A 17217-nucleotide genomic window follows, 5' to 3' on the forward strand; every position below is an offset into this window, starting at 1 on the left:
CCTAACTAATTCAACTAAGAAACCAAAATGCTGCTCACATTTCCACATGTTTATTAGCTTTTGAAAGAGAATAAATGTCCAAATCGTGAAAATAAGACCTGTGCAATTTTTTTCCAACATCATGACACTTTGGAGTCTGGAGTCTGCGGCTCAAGTGGTTTGAAAGTAATTGAGGTTTGAAAGCGCGAATATCCGTCGAATTTCCCAACCTGAAACTGGCTTTAACTCGGTTTTTGGCATTTATGGATAGATCAGTGATGGGATACATTCTTAAACTCAAAACGGTGTACTGAATCTCTCAAAAGATCCAAAACAATTAATCCAGTTTATGGAATAAAATACATGTTCGTGCCAAATGTAATATGCTCTTTGGTAAACCTGTGTGCATACTAACGAAACGCACACATATTCATCAATTCGTAAGGCTATTTATTCGAGAATGAGGCGAAAGATTGCGGATATTAACGCAAAATTTATAAAAACGTTCCTTTATATACATTTTTATCAGCCCCTACACGGAGCATACGTGCTCCAGTACACTGCTCCTTTACGATTAACAGAGTTGCACAAAACAGGAAATTACGTCAATGAGTGCAATAACACAGACGTCCGACCTTACAAATAAGGCAGCTCTTATTCCGCTTGCGATCGAAAGACCAGCTTATTACAGAATGTCAGGTATTGAAGAAACTTCAAATGTTTCCTCAGAATTTCAGGAGGAGAGAAGCGAGGAAGAGGTCGAAGAGGAGATTGGCTATGAAGACCAGTTCCGTTATGTGTTTTACAGGTAGGCTAAGCTAGCTAGTTAGGCTAGCGTTAAGTAGTGTAGCTAGCTGAACCAGTATCTAGACGAGTATGACGAGTCCGTGGTCAAAGATTCTTCTCTGTTTAGCATTACGCCAATTCCCCCCACTTCACTAGCCGGTGTGAGATCGCTAATTAACGTTAGTTATTGCTCGCCTTGATCTATACTTGATAGTAAGTTTACAATTAGCTAGGTATTCTTGTTTTCTATCTTTAATTGATTTAAAAGTGATACCTGAAATTCACGTCAATAGAGGTAGGCGCATTGGACGAGACTGAACAGTTGCCCCATTCGCTAATGTCTATCTTCACCTTCCCTCTCTCGCCTTCGTGTACAGAGACAGGAAAGAATGGGCTGATTTAGAGCCTGTTCCTCAAGATGATGGTCCCAATCCTGTTGTGAAGATTGCCTACTCTGACAAGTGTAAGAAATTAAACTTGGCATATCATTTAAAACCAGCCATCCATGTTTTATGTTGTCAATGTCATGCATTTAGCCTACCAAATACAGTTGAATTTGGAAGTTTATATACACCTTAGCCAAATACATTTAAACTAAGTTTTAAACAATTCCATTTAATCGTAAAAATTCCCTGTCTTAGGTCAGTTAGGATCACCACTTTATTTTAAGAATGTCAAATGTCAGAATGATAGTAGAGATTTATTTAAGCTTTTATTTATTTCATCACATTCCCAGTGGGACAGAAGTTTACATACACCCAATTAGTATTTGATAGCATTGCCTTTAAATTGGTTAACTTGGGTCAAACGTTTCGGGTAGCCTTCCACAAGCTTCCAACAATAAGTTGGGTGAATTTTGGCCCATTCCTCCTGGCAGAGCTGGTGTAACTGAGTCAGGTTTGTAAGACCTGCTTGCTCACACACGCTATTTCAGTTCTGCCCACAAATGTTCTGTAGGGTTGAGGTCAGGGCTTTGTGATGGCCACTCAATACCTTGACTTTGTTGTCCTTAAGCCATTTTACCACAACTTTTGAAGTATGCTTGCGGTCATTGTCCATTTGGAAGGCCCATTTGCGATCAAGCTTTGACTTGCTTCATTATATGCACATTTTTTCCCCTCTTGATGCCATCCATTTTGTGAAGTGCACCACTCTCTCCTGCAGCAAAGCACCCCCACAGCATGATGCTGCCACCCCTGTGCTTCACGGTTGGGATGGTGTTCTTCAGCTTGCAAGCGTCCCCCTTTTTCCTCCAAACATAACAATGGTCATTGTGGCCAAACAGTTCTATTTTTGTTTCATCAGACCAGAGGACATTTCTCCCAAAAGTATGATCTTTGTCCCCGTGTGCAGTTGCAAACCGTAGTCTGGCTTTTTTATTGTGGTTTTGGAGCAGTGGCTTCTTCCTTGCTGAGCGGTCTTTCAGGTAATGTCGATATAGGACTCGTTTTTACTGTGGATATAGATACTTTTGTACCCATTTCCTCCAGGATCTTCACAAGGTCCTTTGCTGTTGTTCTGGGATTGATTTGCACTTATTGCACCAAAGTACGTTAATCTCTAGGAGACAGAACACCGCTCCTTCCTGAGCGGTATAACTGCTGTGTGGTCCCATGGCGATTATACTTATGTACTATTGTTTGTACAAATGAACGCGGTACCTTCAAGCGTTTGGAAATTGCTCCCAATGATGAACCAGACTTGCGGAGGTCTCCAATTTGTTTTCTGAGTTCTTGGCTAATTTCTTTTGATTTTCCCATGATGTCAAGCAAAGAGGCACTGAGTTTGAAGGTAGGCCTTGAAATCCATCCACAGGTACACATCCAATTGACTCAAATGATGTTAATCAGAAGCTTCTAAAGCCATGACACACTTTTCTGGAATTTTCCAAGCTTTTTAACGGCATAGTCAACTTAGTGTATGTAAATTCTGACCCACGAATTGTGATACAGTGAAATAATCTGTCTGAACAATTGTTGGAAAAATGACTTGTCATGCACAACGTAGATGTCCTAACCGACTTGCCAAAACTATAGTTTGTTAACAAGAAATTTGTGGAGCGTTTGAAACACTTAGGTTGGAGTCATTAACTTGTTTATGTGAACTTCAACTGTATCTCTGAAGTCACTTTAAATTATTTCACTTTGCATCAGAAACTTTACATTTCACACGTAACCAAACATGTTACATTTGTCTCCAATAGTCACAGATGTGTATGACTATTTCCGAGCGTTACTGAAGAATGATGAAAAAAGTGACCGGGCACTCTTGCTGACAGCTGAAGCCATTGAGCTGAATGCTGCAAATTACACTGTATGGTAAGCAGGTGTTATTATGATTTATGAACAGAACAGTGGAAAACCAATTATTTTTCTTTCCCCTCTTTTGAAAATGAAATGTGCAAGATCATACAGAAAGGGTCAACTTTTCCTCTCTCCATTTTGTGTATGTGAAGGCACTACCGGCGAGTGTTACTGCAGGCCCTGGAGAAGGACCTAAGAGAGGAGATGAGGTACATCACAGCCATCATCGAGGACCAGCCCAAAAACTACCAAGTCTGGTGAGCTTTGCCAATCCAGTGTCACGACCATAGTTGATTTTCGATGAAGCAGACTAAACTCCATGGGCCTTTAAGAACCTAATTTATGTCAAATATTGTGTACTATACTGGTAAAGAAATTAACAAATGTGACTGGATGACAACATCAGGCTGTTTGTCTCCAACATTGGGTTGTGAGCATGAAGACACATTTCCGTTCTCTGCAAGTTGGACAATAAAGTTCTTATTTTTCTTCTTCGGTTCTGCAAAGACTTAACCGTCTGCTCCGTATCCTAGGCACCATAGACGAATGGTGGTGGAGTGGCTGAACGACCCCTCAGAGGAACTGGAGTTCATTGCAGAGATCTTAAGTCAGGACGCTAAGAACTACCATGCCTGGCAGCACAGACAGTGGGTCATCAAGGTATGAGCCTCAACAACCAGGCCTCTTTTGTAACCGATGGTGAATTGTTAGCTAGTTATCTGTGTGTGCGCTAGTAGCGGCCATCGTGCAAGTGACATCTCCTGCCCTGAGACTTAAAATCGTTGTCCTGGACCTAGCTGAACCTTTGCTTGCACCTTGGCTTTTCTGGGTCAATGGTATTAACGGTGCTTCTTGAGCAAGAAGTGTTGTTCTGCAGAGTGTCTCTGGTTAAGCCCAGTTTGGGTTAGGGACTCTTACACATTCACAATCAAAATCGCATACCTTCTAATGAGGCAGAGTGTATATTGGGCTCCTGAGTGGTGGAACGGTCTAAGGCACTGCATCTCAGTGCTAGAGGCATCCCTACAGACACCCTGGTTCGAATCCAGGCTGTAACACAATTGGTCGTGATTGAGTCCCAATAGGTTAATGCACAATTGGCCCAGCGCCGTCAGAGTTTGTCCGGTGTAGGCTGTCATTGTAAATAAGAATTTGTTCTTAATTAACCTCTACGGTATCGATGTCCCTATACCGGAACGGTTGAGCTAATGTGCACTAATGTGATTAGCGTGATGTTGTAACGGCAAACTTTCCAGGACATAGACATGTCTTACGTGGGCAGAAAGCTTAACTTATTGTTAATCTAACAACTGTCCAATTTACAGTAGCTATTACAGTGAAAAAATACCAAGCTATTGTTTGAGGAGAGTGCACAAAAACAACTTTTATCACGGCAACTGGTTTGATACATGAAACCAATCAACGTTGATTACCAATTTATTTTTGCAGGTCTGTGTAAATGAAGTCCCATTTGAATTCTGCCACCAAACACTCTCTAGCTCTCTGAAATGGGCTGCATTTATTATATCACTGTGCAGTTTTATTTTAATACAGTTGTGTGATTGAATCGATGTATTGTCTTGGAAAGTATCTAGTAGCGGATGGATCAAAAATATGATATCAGAATGAATGGTGATATCTGAACAAGAAAATCCTTTGTGCGGTAAATATTAATCACAAATCTGAATGTGCCATTGGAATACACAATAGCAAGGACAATGGTGTGTTTGTCTGTCAGTACTAAATAAGTGTACTCCAGAAGTACAAGCTGTGGGACAGTGTGTCTGTACTAAGTTAATTTGTGTGTCAGTACTAAAGTGTCATATTTTCTAGGAGTACAAGCTCTGGGACAGTGAGCTGGAGTATGTGGAGCAGTTATTGGAGGAAGATGTGAGGAACAACTCGGCATGGAACCAGCGGCACTACATCATCTCCCACACGACAGGCTACTCAGACCCAGCCATACTCAACAGAGAAGTGCAGTACGTACCTGCTCTCCTTACAAGCCGTATCTCATGTCAGCCCCAGAAAATTAAAATGGGAAAGGCTTGGTCCAGAAACAACCTCCTAGCCGCTGCCCACTTGGCACTTCAACCTCCAAGCCCCTACCCACTCCATATATCTAAAAGGATGAGATGGGTATGAGCAGCATGATTGTAACTCCACCTTGCCCTCTGATAGGCTTGGTAGGAGTTTAACCGGCATTAAAACCTATCAAACCCTTTTTGGATTTCCGTGGTTAGGGATTGTTTTTGAAAATGCGGTAGGTCTTGTTTCTGGATTGGGCACAGTTTTCCAGTGTGCTATATCAAACAAATATGTGATAAATGTGTTTTCCTTTTGTCTTTTTTAAGGTACAGTCTCAAACAGATTAAGAAGGCTCCCCACAACGAAAGTGTGTGGAACTATTTAAAAGGGTAAGCGTCATAGGATTCATTGAGGGAATTAAATCCTACTTACTTTCTGAGTCTACAACGTTATGGGTAATAACACATTTGCCATGCAGTTTCTATCCTCCACCAGCAGATGTCAGAAGTCACCAAAAAAGTGTTGAGAGCCGCACAAGAAATGTGAGCCTTTTCAAGCCAATAGTGGCAATATCTTGTATTCAGCACCACGGATAGCAGTCAGATCAAATTACCATGAAATCTGACGTTCAGGTTCACAGAGCAGTGGACACAGAGCGGCTGTCTGGTGAAGGTGTAGAGAATAAATCTCGTGAACATACAGTAAATACGCTACAGGAGTGATGTTACTTTTTGATTTGGAAAAACAGTCTGGACAACACCCTGTCATTCTCTGCAAATCTCAAAGCAAGGACTCGCTCCTGCAGGTTCATGCTCTACACAACATCTGTAGAGTTACGACCCTATTTCACACAGGAAGTGGCGCAGGTCCTAATCCAGGCACTTGTCATCTCCCGTCTGGACTACTGCAACTGGCTGTTGGCTGGGCTCGCCGCTCATGCGATCAAACCCCTGCAATTTATCCAGAACACCACAGCCTAGTGTTCAACCTTCCCAAGTTCTCCCATGTCACCCTCGCTCCTCTGCACACTCCAATGGCTTCCAGTTGACGCTCGCATCCACTACAACATCATGGTACATTTACATTTAAGTCATTTAGCAGACGTTCTTATCCAGAGCGACTTACAAATTGGTGCGTTCACCTTAAGACATCCAGTGGAACAGCCACTTTACAATAGTGCATCTAAATCTTTTAAGGGGGGTGAGAAGGATTACTTTATCCTATCCTAGGTATTCCTGAAAGAGGTGGGGTTTCAGGTGTCTCCGGAAGGTGGTGATTGACTCCGCTGTACTTGCCTATGGAGCAGCAAGAGGAACTGCCCCTTCCAACCTTCAGGCTATGCTCAACCTACACCCCAACCTGTGTAGTAGGGATGATTTATTTTCTCCAAAATCTACCAAGTTTCAATACCTGGAATAATTCATATTTATCATGAGAATCCCGGGAAATATCGCAAAAAATCGGAAGTGCCCATTTAAAGTGCTTAAAACCAAGATATGGCCATTATGCCAGGGTTCTCCCCAAATAGATGGGCGTGGCACCATGTGAAGATTTCATAGCAAATTAAACTGATATTTAGTAATGATAGAGTAACTGTTTGATCAGGAATGATGTGAATTGCCAAACAGACGGTTCACAAATTCCGAGTGTTATCATGTTCCTCATTTCAAGGCATTTCAGCAGTAAGCCATCTCGACACCGAGCGCACCCCGAGTATAGCGTTGTCGAATCATACATATTTTAACGGCAGTCAAACAAAATTCAAATGTCCAAAGTTTCTAAGCTTGATAGATAACCTCGTTCAAAGAATGACAGAATATCTCCTATATTTTGGCCAAATCGAGATGTTTATACAGATAGCAGATCAGTTCTTGAATAACGGTCAGATGAAGAATGGAAGTAGTTTTAAATATCAAGGTATCTTAACTGGGACTAACTCTTGAAAAATAAATATCAATATCTACGCTCGTACCGTATGTGGATCACACGTTCTCTACCGAAGCGCTCATGTGGGCAGCAAGTACGAGAAGTGAGAGAAATGTTAGACCTCTATTTTGACATGTATAGGCGAGAGATGTGCTTTGATAATGTAACCTATGGATTACAGAAGAAAGTTAGGAATTTTCAAGCAAGACAAGAGTCAAGATTTTGGGTTTCAGTGGGATTGGGACTGGATAGGAAAATAGCCTAGGCTCTAGGACAGGAGAAGATAACAATTCAGTGGCATGACAGAAAATTGTCTGTGACCGAGATGCCTATGTAGTGAATTGCATAGGCCTATCAGAGGCACATGCTATTTTATAGGCTGCCCATTTTCCCAAATATTCTGAAACCCTACCTCTTCAAAGTGTATTTTAAATAATCCCACTGCACTCCCCTCCAAAAAAATATTTAAGTGAAGACTTGTCTCCCCCCACCAACCCGCTAGCACTGACTTTGCTGATAGCTACTATATTGAGAAAAAAAATGCTGTAGTGATTAATTGAAAATCCCATATCAAGCCCCACAAGAAATTCTATAATGAAACACAGATGCATGTATTGTAATGCAAACGGGTTGATTGTAATCCATATTTATTATACTGCTTTAACTAAAGTGTTTAAAAACAGAATAAAATAAAAGTAAGATGAGGTTTTAACACGTATTGTCCTGTATATTGTAACGTCGCCCATCTCAGATAAGGGCTGTTTCAGTGAAGTATTACTGCCCACATGAGTCATGACCACAGTAAAATTCCACGACTTGCTAACTAACATCAGGTCGCTAATGGCCTGGTTCCCCGCGCTCTATTGTCCCTCTAACCACTGACATCAATGCAAATGAAATCGAAAATCACATCAAACACTTGTCATCAAAACAGTAGTAAGCCTATAATACTTAACTCATTGTGATGATCAATTTGAAGAATGTTGAAACAGTGTAAAACATGGTTGTTGTTGTGGATGTTGTTTCAAAGCCTAACATAACGAAATGGACAGTGCTTTCTAAGGTGACGATTAATTCAGAACATCCATATACATATTCGAGCTTATGTATAGGCAAATGAGCCCAGGCTAAATGAAAAACCTAGATTCAAATTATGATTGTGCTTTTATACAATACACAGCCGACTGCATTATTATGCTGCATTATTATGCATGGAAGAAAACATCAAGCAAAATGGATTTAAGATGTCTTTGGGCCATACTTGGTCTAGCCCAGGTATTCCCAAACTGGGTTACGCTCAATGCCGTCGGGGTTACGGCAAATAAAAACACGTTTCAAACCGTCCATTTTATTTTCCGAGGGGGCTATACATTTGGGTGAAGTTTTTCCTCGCCTGGGTAGCCTTGTTTCACTGCCAAAAATAAAATGAAGCCATCTAGTGTTCAGCTAAATAACAACACAATGTCAAATAATTAACATCCAATCACATTAACCATTGTTCTCTCGCGGGAATTCCACTAACGGTCCCGTATGTAGCCAAACGTAGCTTCTACTCATAACGTTTGCTCGAAAATGGATAAATGGTTAAAAAAAAGTAAGGCCTGCATCCATAGAGGCACATACCAGCTCTACTGGTAGTACTGCTACTACCAGCAGTACTACACCTGCACCTGTCGACAACACACAGGGGTGGTCCGCCCAGGTCTTACCTAGGAATACCTAGGATAGGATAAAGTAATCCCTCTCACCCCCCCTCCCCCTGAAAAGATTTAGATGCACTACTGTTCCACTGGAGGTCATAAGGTGAATGCACCAATTTGTAAGTCGCTCTGGATAAGAGCGTCTGCTAAATTACTTAAATGTTATGTTAAATGTTAAACACACGTTGTTCTGCTTCCACATGCACATCCAATGCTAGCCTCCGTAATTCTATGTTTGTTGTTAGCCCAGCTAGCATGGACACTGACAGTTGTGAATCTGATGCAGCCGAAGAGCTACTGCCCCCTTACCCGGGAAAGCACTGAACAACAGAGAGGGATGTTGAATCATCGAAGAGGCGCAAATATGATGAGAACTGCATTGATTTGGGGTTCACTTTTCTATTGGGAGTAGTGTCTTTCCTCAGGTACAGTACTTTTGCACATAACACACGGTCTCACAACTCGATGAAACCTTCACTCATGTGCAGACATTTAGAAACAAATCATGCCCATTTGGAGAGAAAAAAAGCAATGGGAGTTTTTTGAACGAAAATTAAGACGAATTTCGATTAGTACGACGTATAAAAGCAACAGAGACCATTTTTAATAAGGGGCTAGAAGCGTCTTATATGGTGAGCTACCTTGGCTAGGACAGGCAAGCCCCATACTATTGTGGAGGACTTAATTCTTCCTGCTGCCACGGATATGGCTGGGACAATGTTGGGGGAAAAGGCCCAAAAAACTATACAGACAATGCCTTCATCAAACAACACTGTTTCACGAAGCATCAGTGACATGGCAGGAGATGTTTTGAAACAATTACTGCTTGCATACAAGCCAGTGAATTCTATGCCTTACAGCTGGATGAGTCAACAGACGTGGCGGGCCTGGCACAGCTCCTGGTATATGTCCGTTACATTTATGGTGCCAAGGGAATGCATGACCGCTTGAAAGATGTTTTGGATACTACAGTGAAAATGGTTAACTTTGTTAACGCAAGGCCCCTAAACTCGTGTATTTTCTGCACTATGCAACGATATGGTGTGCTTGTTATCAAGGGGAAAAGTATTGACACTTTTTTTTACATTGAGAGATGAGCTTAAAGTTTTCTTTACTGACCACAATTTTCACTTGTCTGACCATTTTTGCATGATGACGAGTTTCTCACACGAATGGCCTATCTCGGTGATGTTTTTTCTCATCTGAATGATCTGAATCTAGGAATCTTACAGGGACTCTGCAACTATATTCAATGTGCGGGACAAAATGATATGATTTAAGAAGTTGGAGCTCTTCTCTGTCTACATTAACAAGGACCTTCCTCCAGTCCACTTACTGATATCTGAACAAGAGTCATCGAAGTTGCAACAAGCAGTTCTGTAATCTTTTTAATCATAAACCACTGCCAGATTTCTGGATTGGGCTGCGCTCAGTATCCTGCCTTGGCAAGTCACGCTGTTAAAACACTGATGCCCTTTGCAACCACCTACCTAGGTGAGAGTGGATTCTCGGCCCTCACTAGCATGGAAATTAAATACAGGCACAGACTGTGGAAAATTATTTTTAACACAGTCCAATACAACCCAACATTGCAGAGTTATGTGCATCCTTTCAAGCACACCCTTCTCATTAACCTGTGGTGAGTTATTCACCATTTTTGATGAACAAATAAGGTTCTATATGTAAGATGGTTACGTAAAGAGCAAAGTAACTGATTATTATTATTTGTGCCCAGGTCCTAAAGAGCTCTTTGTCACAACCCGGCTCGTGGGAAGTGACAAACTCACTCATTCTTATGTTTAATACATGTATAGTGTGTGTGTGTGTGTGGCAGGCTTACAATGATGGCAAAAAACAACATTTGAGAGTGCGCTGACCCTGGTGCTAGATGGGGGGTACGCAGCTGGAGGTTCAATGTTTGAAGGGGTACGGGACTAAAAAGTTTGGGAACCACTGGTCTAGCCTATACTCTAAAATTAAACAAATTCAAGTAATCGCCTTTGAACTGTATTATGCATAGTGGACTTAAGCTCCAAAATGTATGTCCATGGGAGAGAACTTAAAGCCCTATAGGAGATGCTGTTGGTTCACTGATTGTGCAGGGCAGCTGACAGTTAGCCTACAATTAGTGAATTTGATTTTGAATAGCCTAGTAATAGGGCACTTTTTAAAAATGTTTTAAGTTAATTGGGTGACATTTACCTTTAGATATACAGAATATCTCACCATGTGTTTCCATCTCCTCCTTGATTCCTTTCTCGAACGCACCGACTGGCTGTCAACTGTTTAGTGAAATATGTTTAGTTGCGAAAAAAATGTTACTGTTGATGTTACCGAACAGATGATGCTTGGTTTCCAAAATGTAAGCAATAGGTAGGTGCAGGAACAAGTTTAGAGAGCCCATAGCATACAGAGTTTGGGCTGAATAACACCCATCTGACAGCGAGACAATGCACTTCGAGCCGTGGTTGATGCAGTGGCGTAAATTAAGTGTGCTTATATTTATTTCTAAAGCACATGCATGCTCCGCTATAACACCGAAGTAGTCTACAAAACGGACGGCCTCCCTTCGCTATTTGAGTGCGTACAAATTACATGCATTTCCTCTGTCCCTGCCCATTTCATAATGGCCCATTTCTAAAAAAATATATATATATATATATATATAAAAAGTTTATTTTTATGTTTACGTATTAGTAAAGACAAGATTAAATTGAGAGTAGTCTGATGGCTGTTGAAAATATGATCACTTGATGAGAGAAGAGCTGTGTGGCCTGAGGCAAGGAATGGAGCGCACACTTTTGCTACTTTCTCAAATCATCAATAGCCTACAGCACATATGTCAGAGTCAAGGCCCGCGGGCCACATCCGGCCCGCAAGAAGGTTTTTTACGGCCCCTGGGATGATCTTGATTTATTATTAGAACCGGCCCGCAGCAAGCCGGCAGCCCGCAGATCTTTTACACGCACCAATACTACATTTCCCACAATGCAAAGGTGACGCACCGAGCAGTAGGCTGCTTCATTTCAATATTTATTGGCACAGCAGTCGTCAGCATCACAGTAAAATTAACTTTCAGATACCCATCAAAAATGGCAAAACGGAAGGTGGATACTGAGAACCGGGGTTTCAAACAAGGTGGGAGTCGGAGTATATGTTCACGAAGGTAGCTGGAAAACCTGTGTGTCTTCTGTGTGGAGAAAGTGTATGTACTGAAAGAGTATAATCTGAGACGACATTATGAAACGAAACACGGACAAAAACAAGAATATGGACATGGAACAAAGGCTACAAAAGGCAGAGGAATTAAAACGAGGCCTCAAATCTCGACAGGCTCTGTTCAAAAAAGCCAAATCACAAGGCCAGGCTGCTGTCAAGGCCAGTTTTATTTTGGCAGAAGAGATCGCTAAATCAGCCCGGCCATTTACGGAGGGGGATTTCATCAAAACTGCATGATTAAAGTTTGTGACTAAGTTTGCCCAGAAAAAAGGCAACTCTTTTTAAATGTGAGTCTGAGCAGAAACACCATTGCCGAGAGAGTAGACCAGTTGTCCATCAATCTAAAAGAGCAGCTTGTGAAAAAGGGAAAAGATTTTATTGCATATTCCTTGGCTGTGGATGAGAGCACCGACATTTCTGACATTGCCCAGTTGTCAATTTTCATCCGCGGAGTGGACTCCAACCTAAGCGTGACAGAGGAGTTTTTGGCTTTACGTCCTATGCATGGCACAACTACGGGGCATGATTTGTATGAAGAGGTGTCAAGATGTGTAAATGAGATGGAGCTGCCTTGGGAAAAACTCGTGGGTTTGACAACCGACGGAGCACCTGCGATGTGGACACAGGAGCGGACTGGTGGCGAAGATACGGGAAAAGATGCAAGAGGAAAACGCGACAGGTGAGCTGACAGCTTATCATTGTATCATACACCAGGAAGCGTTTGCGGTAAAGCCTTGAAAATGGAGCATGTAATGAGCATCATCACGCGCACAGTTAACTTTATCAGAGCCAAAGGTTTGAATCACCGCCAGTTCAAGGCATTTCTGACGGAGTTAGAAACGGAGCATGGTGATTTGCCTTATCACACAGAGGTGCGATGGCTAAGCCAGGGAAAGGTGCTTCAAAGATGTTTCGAGCTTCGTGAGGAGATTTGTCTGTTCTTGGACAGCAAAGGGAAAGACACAACACAACTCCGAGACGAAATGTTTCTGTGTGAAATGGCTTTTCTGTGTGACATTACGAGTCATCTGAATGCAAATAAACTTGCAGCTGCAGGGTCGGGATCGTGTCATCTCTGATATGTACAGTACAGTGAAGGCATTTAAAACCAAACTGACTCTGTGGGAGACGCAGATGCGGAAAGAAAATTTGAGCCACTTTCCCAGCTGCCAGACCATGAAAGAGAAGCTCTCTACCAGTGCGTTCTCGAGCACACAGTTGGCTGATAAAATAGGTATGCTTGCCGCTGACTTTCGACGCCGATTTGCTGACTTTGAAGCACAAAAAAGCAGGTTGGAACTGCTCGGTAACCCATTTGCTGTTGACGTGGAAAGCTCACCACCAAACCTCCAAATGGAGTTGATTGACCTCCAATGCAATGATGCACTGAGGGCAAAATATGCGGCAGTGGGGTGCGGAGTTCGCCCATTTCCTCCCCGGCACAATGCCCCAGCATCCAGGCTGCTCAAACGTTGTCTATGTTTGGCAGCACATACCTGTGTGAACAACTGTTTTCTTTGATGAACCTGAACAAAACATCACACAGAAGTCGACTTACTGCTGAACACCTCCACTCAATTCTGAGGATTTCTTCAGCTCAGAGCCTTACCCCGAACATTGATGAACTTGTGGAAAAGATGGGACACCACCAAGTATCACCTCAACCTCAAACAAGTGAACATTACTGTGCAATCACATATTTAGAGTTTTTACTCAGTTCAAGTTTAAAAGTTAAAATTTAATATTTGTTTTCACTGCATGTTACTTCTCCTTAAACAAAGTGTTGTTTTTGATTAATAGATTTTTGCACTTTATTTTTTTGTATTTCAATCCAATTATATTTTAAAAATATTTCAGTTGAGTGGATGATAGAAAATTGCTATTATTGTTTTTTCTTTGAAGTAAATTTAGCCCACTTTTGCTAAAATAGAAAATATAGTCTACTGATGGTGCCTTGAATACCGGTTTCTTTCATTTAATGTTCATGTTATGGGGATATTTATATAAAGGAAATTTGTCTTTTGTGTCTGTTGAAAATTAAAGATTACTGACAGAGCCATAAGAAAATATTGCTTTATTTATCTGATCATATTGTAATATATTTGTTAGGTTTTCAGTAGGTTCAATTAGGTTCACTAGACTATATGCGTCATTTAAAAATTTTTCAATGAACATTCGAACAGTCCGGCCCTCGTCTTGTAGCTGATTTTTTTATTTGGCCCTCCGTCCATTTGACTTTGACACCCCTGGCCTACAGTCATACCATTCAGCCCATATGTTTTGATTTCTAAAGTTTATATCATTCTCAACTAATGTTGTCAAAACTCTAAATATAGCATATAGGACTTGTTTCAAATAATCACTTATGCGCAACACAGCCACTTCATATGCGGACTTGCTCCATAAGGGGAGAAATAAACATTCTATTTTATTCAGCTAAGTTACATTCTATTCTTCTTACTATAAAAAAATGGCACTGCACTTAAGCATTTATTGTCAGCTAAATTAACATGTCTACAGCCTATGGCATGGAGCATAGCCAGATAACATAGGTCTACTGTAGGGAGGTGCAAGGGGAGGTTGAAGAGCCACATGTGGCTTGACCACCTGGTTCGCGACATGGTTTAGGAGCTCTGGATAGTAATACTGCTTTTGCAGAGTTGGTCAAAGCTTTTCACACTCCTCTTTCCCCCACCCCCAGGATTCTACAGGACCTGGGCCTGTCATCCCACCCGGGTCTCCTGGAACAGATTCTGGAGCTTAAGGAGACCCACTGCTCGCCCTACTTGTTGGGCTTCCTGGTGGACATCTACGAGGACTTCCTGGAGAACACCTTGGAACACCACGAGGAAGTCCTCAGTAAGGCTCTGGAGGTGAGCAGCACTAGGACCTATCTGGGCTAGTTTAGCACATTGTCCTAGACCTAAAGGGATCATTCAGCATGGGGACCTATCTGATTTTAAAAGAGTTCAACATGGGGACTTCTCCCACTTCAAAGGATAGTTCAGCACATGGACCAAATGTATGGGAAAATGGGCACTATCTTATTTGGTATTACTCTAGAGTTGGGATTATACTGCTTTAAACTAATTTAGAAACATATGGTGGCAGAAGTGGGATTGTGCACTCAGCTGAAAGTCTTTAGACTTTGAAAGTCTCAGCTGAAAGTCATTTCCTGGAGGATGCGAAGGGAGTGCACTTTTTATTTTATTTTAGCCCACCAGTAACGCGCTTGATTAAACTAAACACCAGGCTTTGATGAGTTGAAAGAAATGTTCTAGCGCTCGGCACAAACAGAAATGTGCACATTTCATCTTGGGGATCCCCTCAGGAATGCACTGGGAAACTGGTGTAGATGCTGAAGAACTTGGCAACAATGTGCAGAGAATGGAAATTGTGTCTTCTACCATAGCCGAGACGTCTCCTTCCTTTGTTTACCTCGAGTGTAAAACATTGACTGAGAGTCAATCAGTGTAGAGCAGCCCTCGCACAAAGAGTTCAAGGCTGAGGAACAAGGAAAATCAGTCGGAATTATTCAACAAGTCGGATTTGAAAACGCTTTATCCTATCGCACCGGATCTCTTGCATGTTATTCCAAGTCTCCAATGACAATCTCCCTGGCAGTGTGAGTGACAGATTGTATGTTGCCTCTATTTTCGGCAACTAAATGCTAGGCTGTCTGTCGGAGTTAATTAGGTTTCTTGGGAAGTGTTTTATTTTTAAAAAATGCTGCTGTTTTCAACTGTAAAAAAAATAAAAATAACACAATTAAAACGTGTCTATGCTTATAATCATCAACATGGGTGTTGTCTGTCAGAAAAGGCACTACAGGAGCTCTGATGCATATTTGAGTCTCCACTACTCAGAAATGCATGCAGCAGGAAGGGATTTCATTCAATTGGTTGTTGAAAATGAGATTCTCTTAGTTTTCCTCTTTATTTACTTAGAAAATTGATGTTTCACAACGCTAGTGCATCCGTGAGAAGTGTAAAAGGTATGTTGAGAAGCCACTAGCCAACTACTTCACTACCAGTACTTCTACCATGGCTATGTTAGCTGTAGTAATAGATCATTTGATTTGCACATAAGCGAACAAGCAAGTGTTAGCAAATCAGCCCAAAGTTCCAAACCCTTGGGTTGCAAAGACTATGCAAAAATAAAAATTTTGATTTGGCTTTTTACATTTTTTATTTGCATTAAAGTGAACGTTATCTGGTTTCACCCCACGCAATATCAATTATTCCTTTAATGTTTCTGCTCTGTTTAAATAGATCTCTTGTCCATCTCTCGTCCTTCAACCCTTTAATCCTGCTATATCCATAACCCTCTCTCTCTCCAGCTCTGTGAGCTCCTGGCCCGTGAGAAGGACACCATCCGGAGGGAGTACTGGAGCTACGTGGGCCGCTCCCTGCAGACTAAATACGGCTCCAGTGACTCCTCTACCACCACCAGCGCCCCAGGATCAGCCTCAGGCTCCGTTCACCAGGAGACACCCTGCAGTAGCTGAGGGAAGACATAGAACTCAATGGGAGTCAAGGGAGCAACCGCTTTTAACCAGCCCAAGTTTGTTTGGCAATAGCATTACCACATAAAAGGAGATAAGTAACAAAATAAACACTTGTAACTTACTGTAAAAGAGGTAACTCACTCCAGATAAGTGTTATGAGATCGGGTTGGATCATCCCTGGAATTCCAAATATGGACAGCTGCTGTCATCGTCATGTATTGAAGTTTATAGCCATAGTTGAGCTAGTTTGGATGTTGATTACGTGAGTGTGTGGTAACGAGGCATTACTGTGAAATTAGGCTCATTTTGGATTTGTTCTGCTACGCAGTACACAGGAACACTGTAGCTTAGAAGCCGTTAAGCCATTAACAAATCTCTGTGTAGATTCATATTGATGACGTTGCCAAAACACTGTATAACCAGACTCTGCATTGCTGTAGGCTACAGAGTCTTTTGTACGCTAGAACTAATTATGATTATTCTAAACTGGAAGTTTTGCCCTTGTCTTTTTTTCTCTCTCGAATCCAACACACGTGCCTCATTCTAACATCCCTACTTTTCAGTCATTCACTCTACTTGGCATAATGGGCCTGTGTTTTGAGTTCAGCCAGTAATCGTCTCATCTGGATTCGCTCCCACTAACGAGCGAGATGAATAAAACACATCCACTCATTGAACAACCATTTCACCGTATTAGCAGTTAGCCACTGAGCTAAAATACATTAACCAGGGGATTGTTTTTGGTCATTTAGAAATTACACATCGGAAG

The 17217-nt window shown here is 41.7% G+C and overlaps 1 protein-coding gene across 1 annotated transcript; it reads left to right on the forward strand.

The window, feature by feature from the left end:
- The first annotated feature begins 578 nt into the window (after window positions 1-578).
- On the forward strand, window positions 579-16940 carry LOC115129572 (protein farnesyltransferase/geranylgeranyltransferase type-1 subunit alpha-like). Its single transcript, XM_029660091.2, has 9 exons — window positions 579-787; window positions 1143-1228; window positions 2969-3083; window positions 3221-3325; window positions 3602-3728; window positions 4902-5050; window positions 5423-5485; window positions 14643-14814; window positions 16281-16940. Exons 1-9 carry the CDS (start codon window positions 588-590, stop codon window positions 16446-16448), a joined length of 1185 nt encoding a protein of 394 aa, XP_029515951.2. The 5' UTR covers window positions 579-587; the 3' UTR covers window positions 16449-16940.
- The last annotated feature ends 277 nt before the right edge of the window (window positions 16941-17217 follow it).

This window comes from Oncorhynchus nerka, linkage group LG5, assembly GCF_034236695.1.
Source record: "Oncorhynchus nerka isolate Pitt River linkage group LG5, Oner_Uvic_2.0, whole genome shotgun sequence".
NCBI classification, from domain to species: domain Eukaryota; kingdom Metazoa; phylum Chordata; class Actinopteri; order Salmoniformes; family Salmonidae; genus Oncorhynchus; species Oncorhynchus nerka.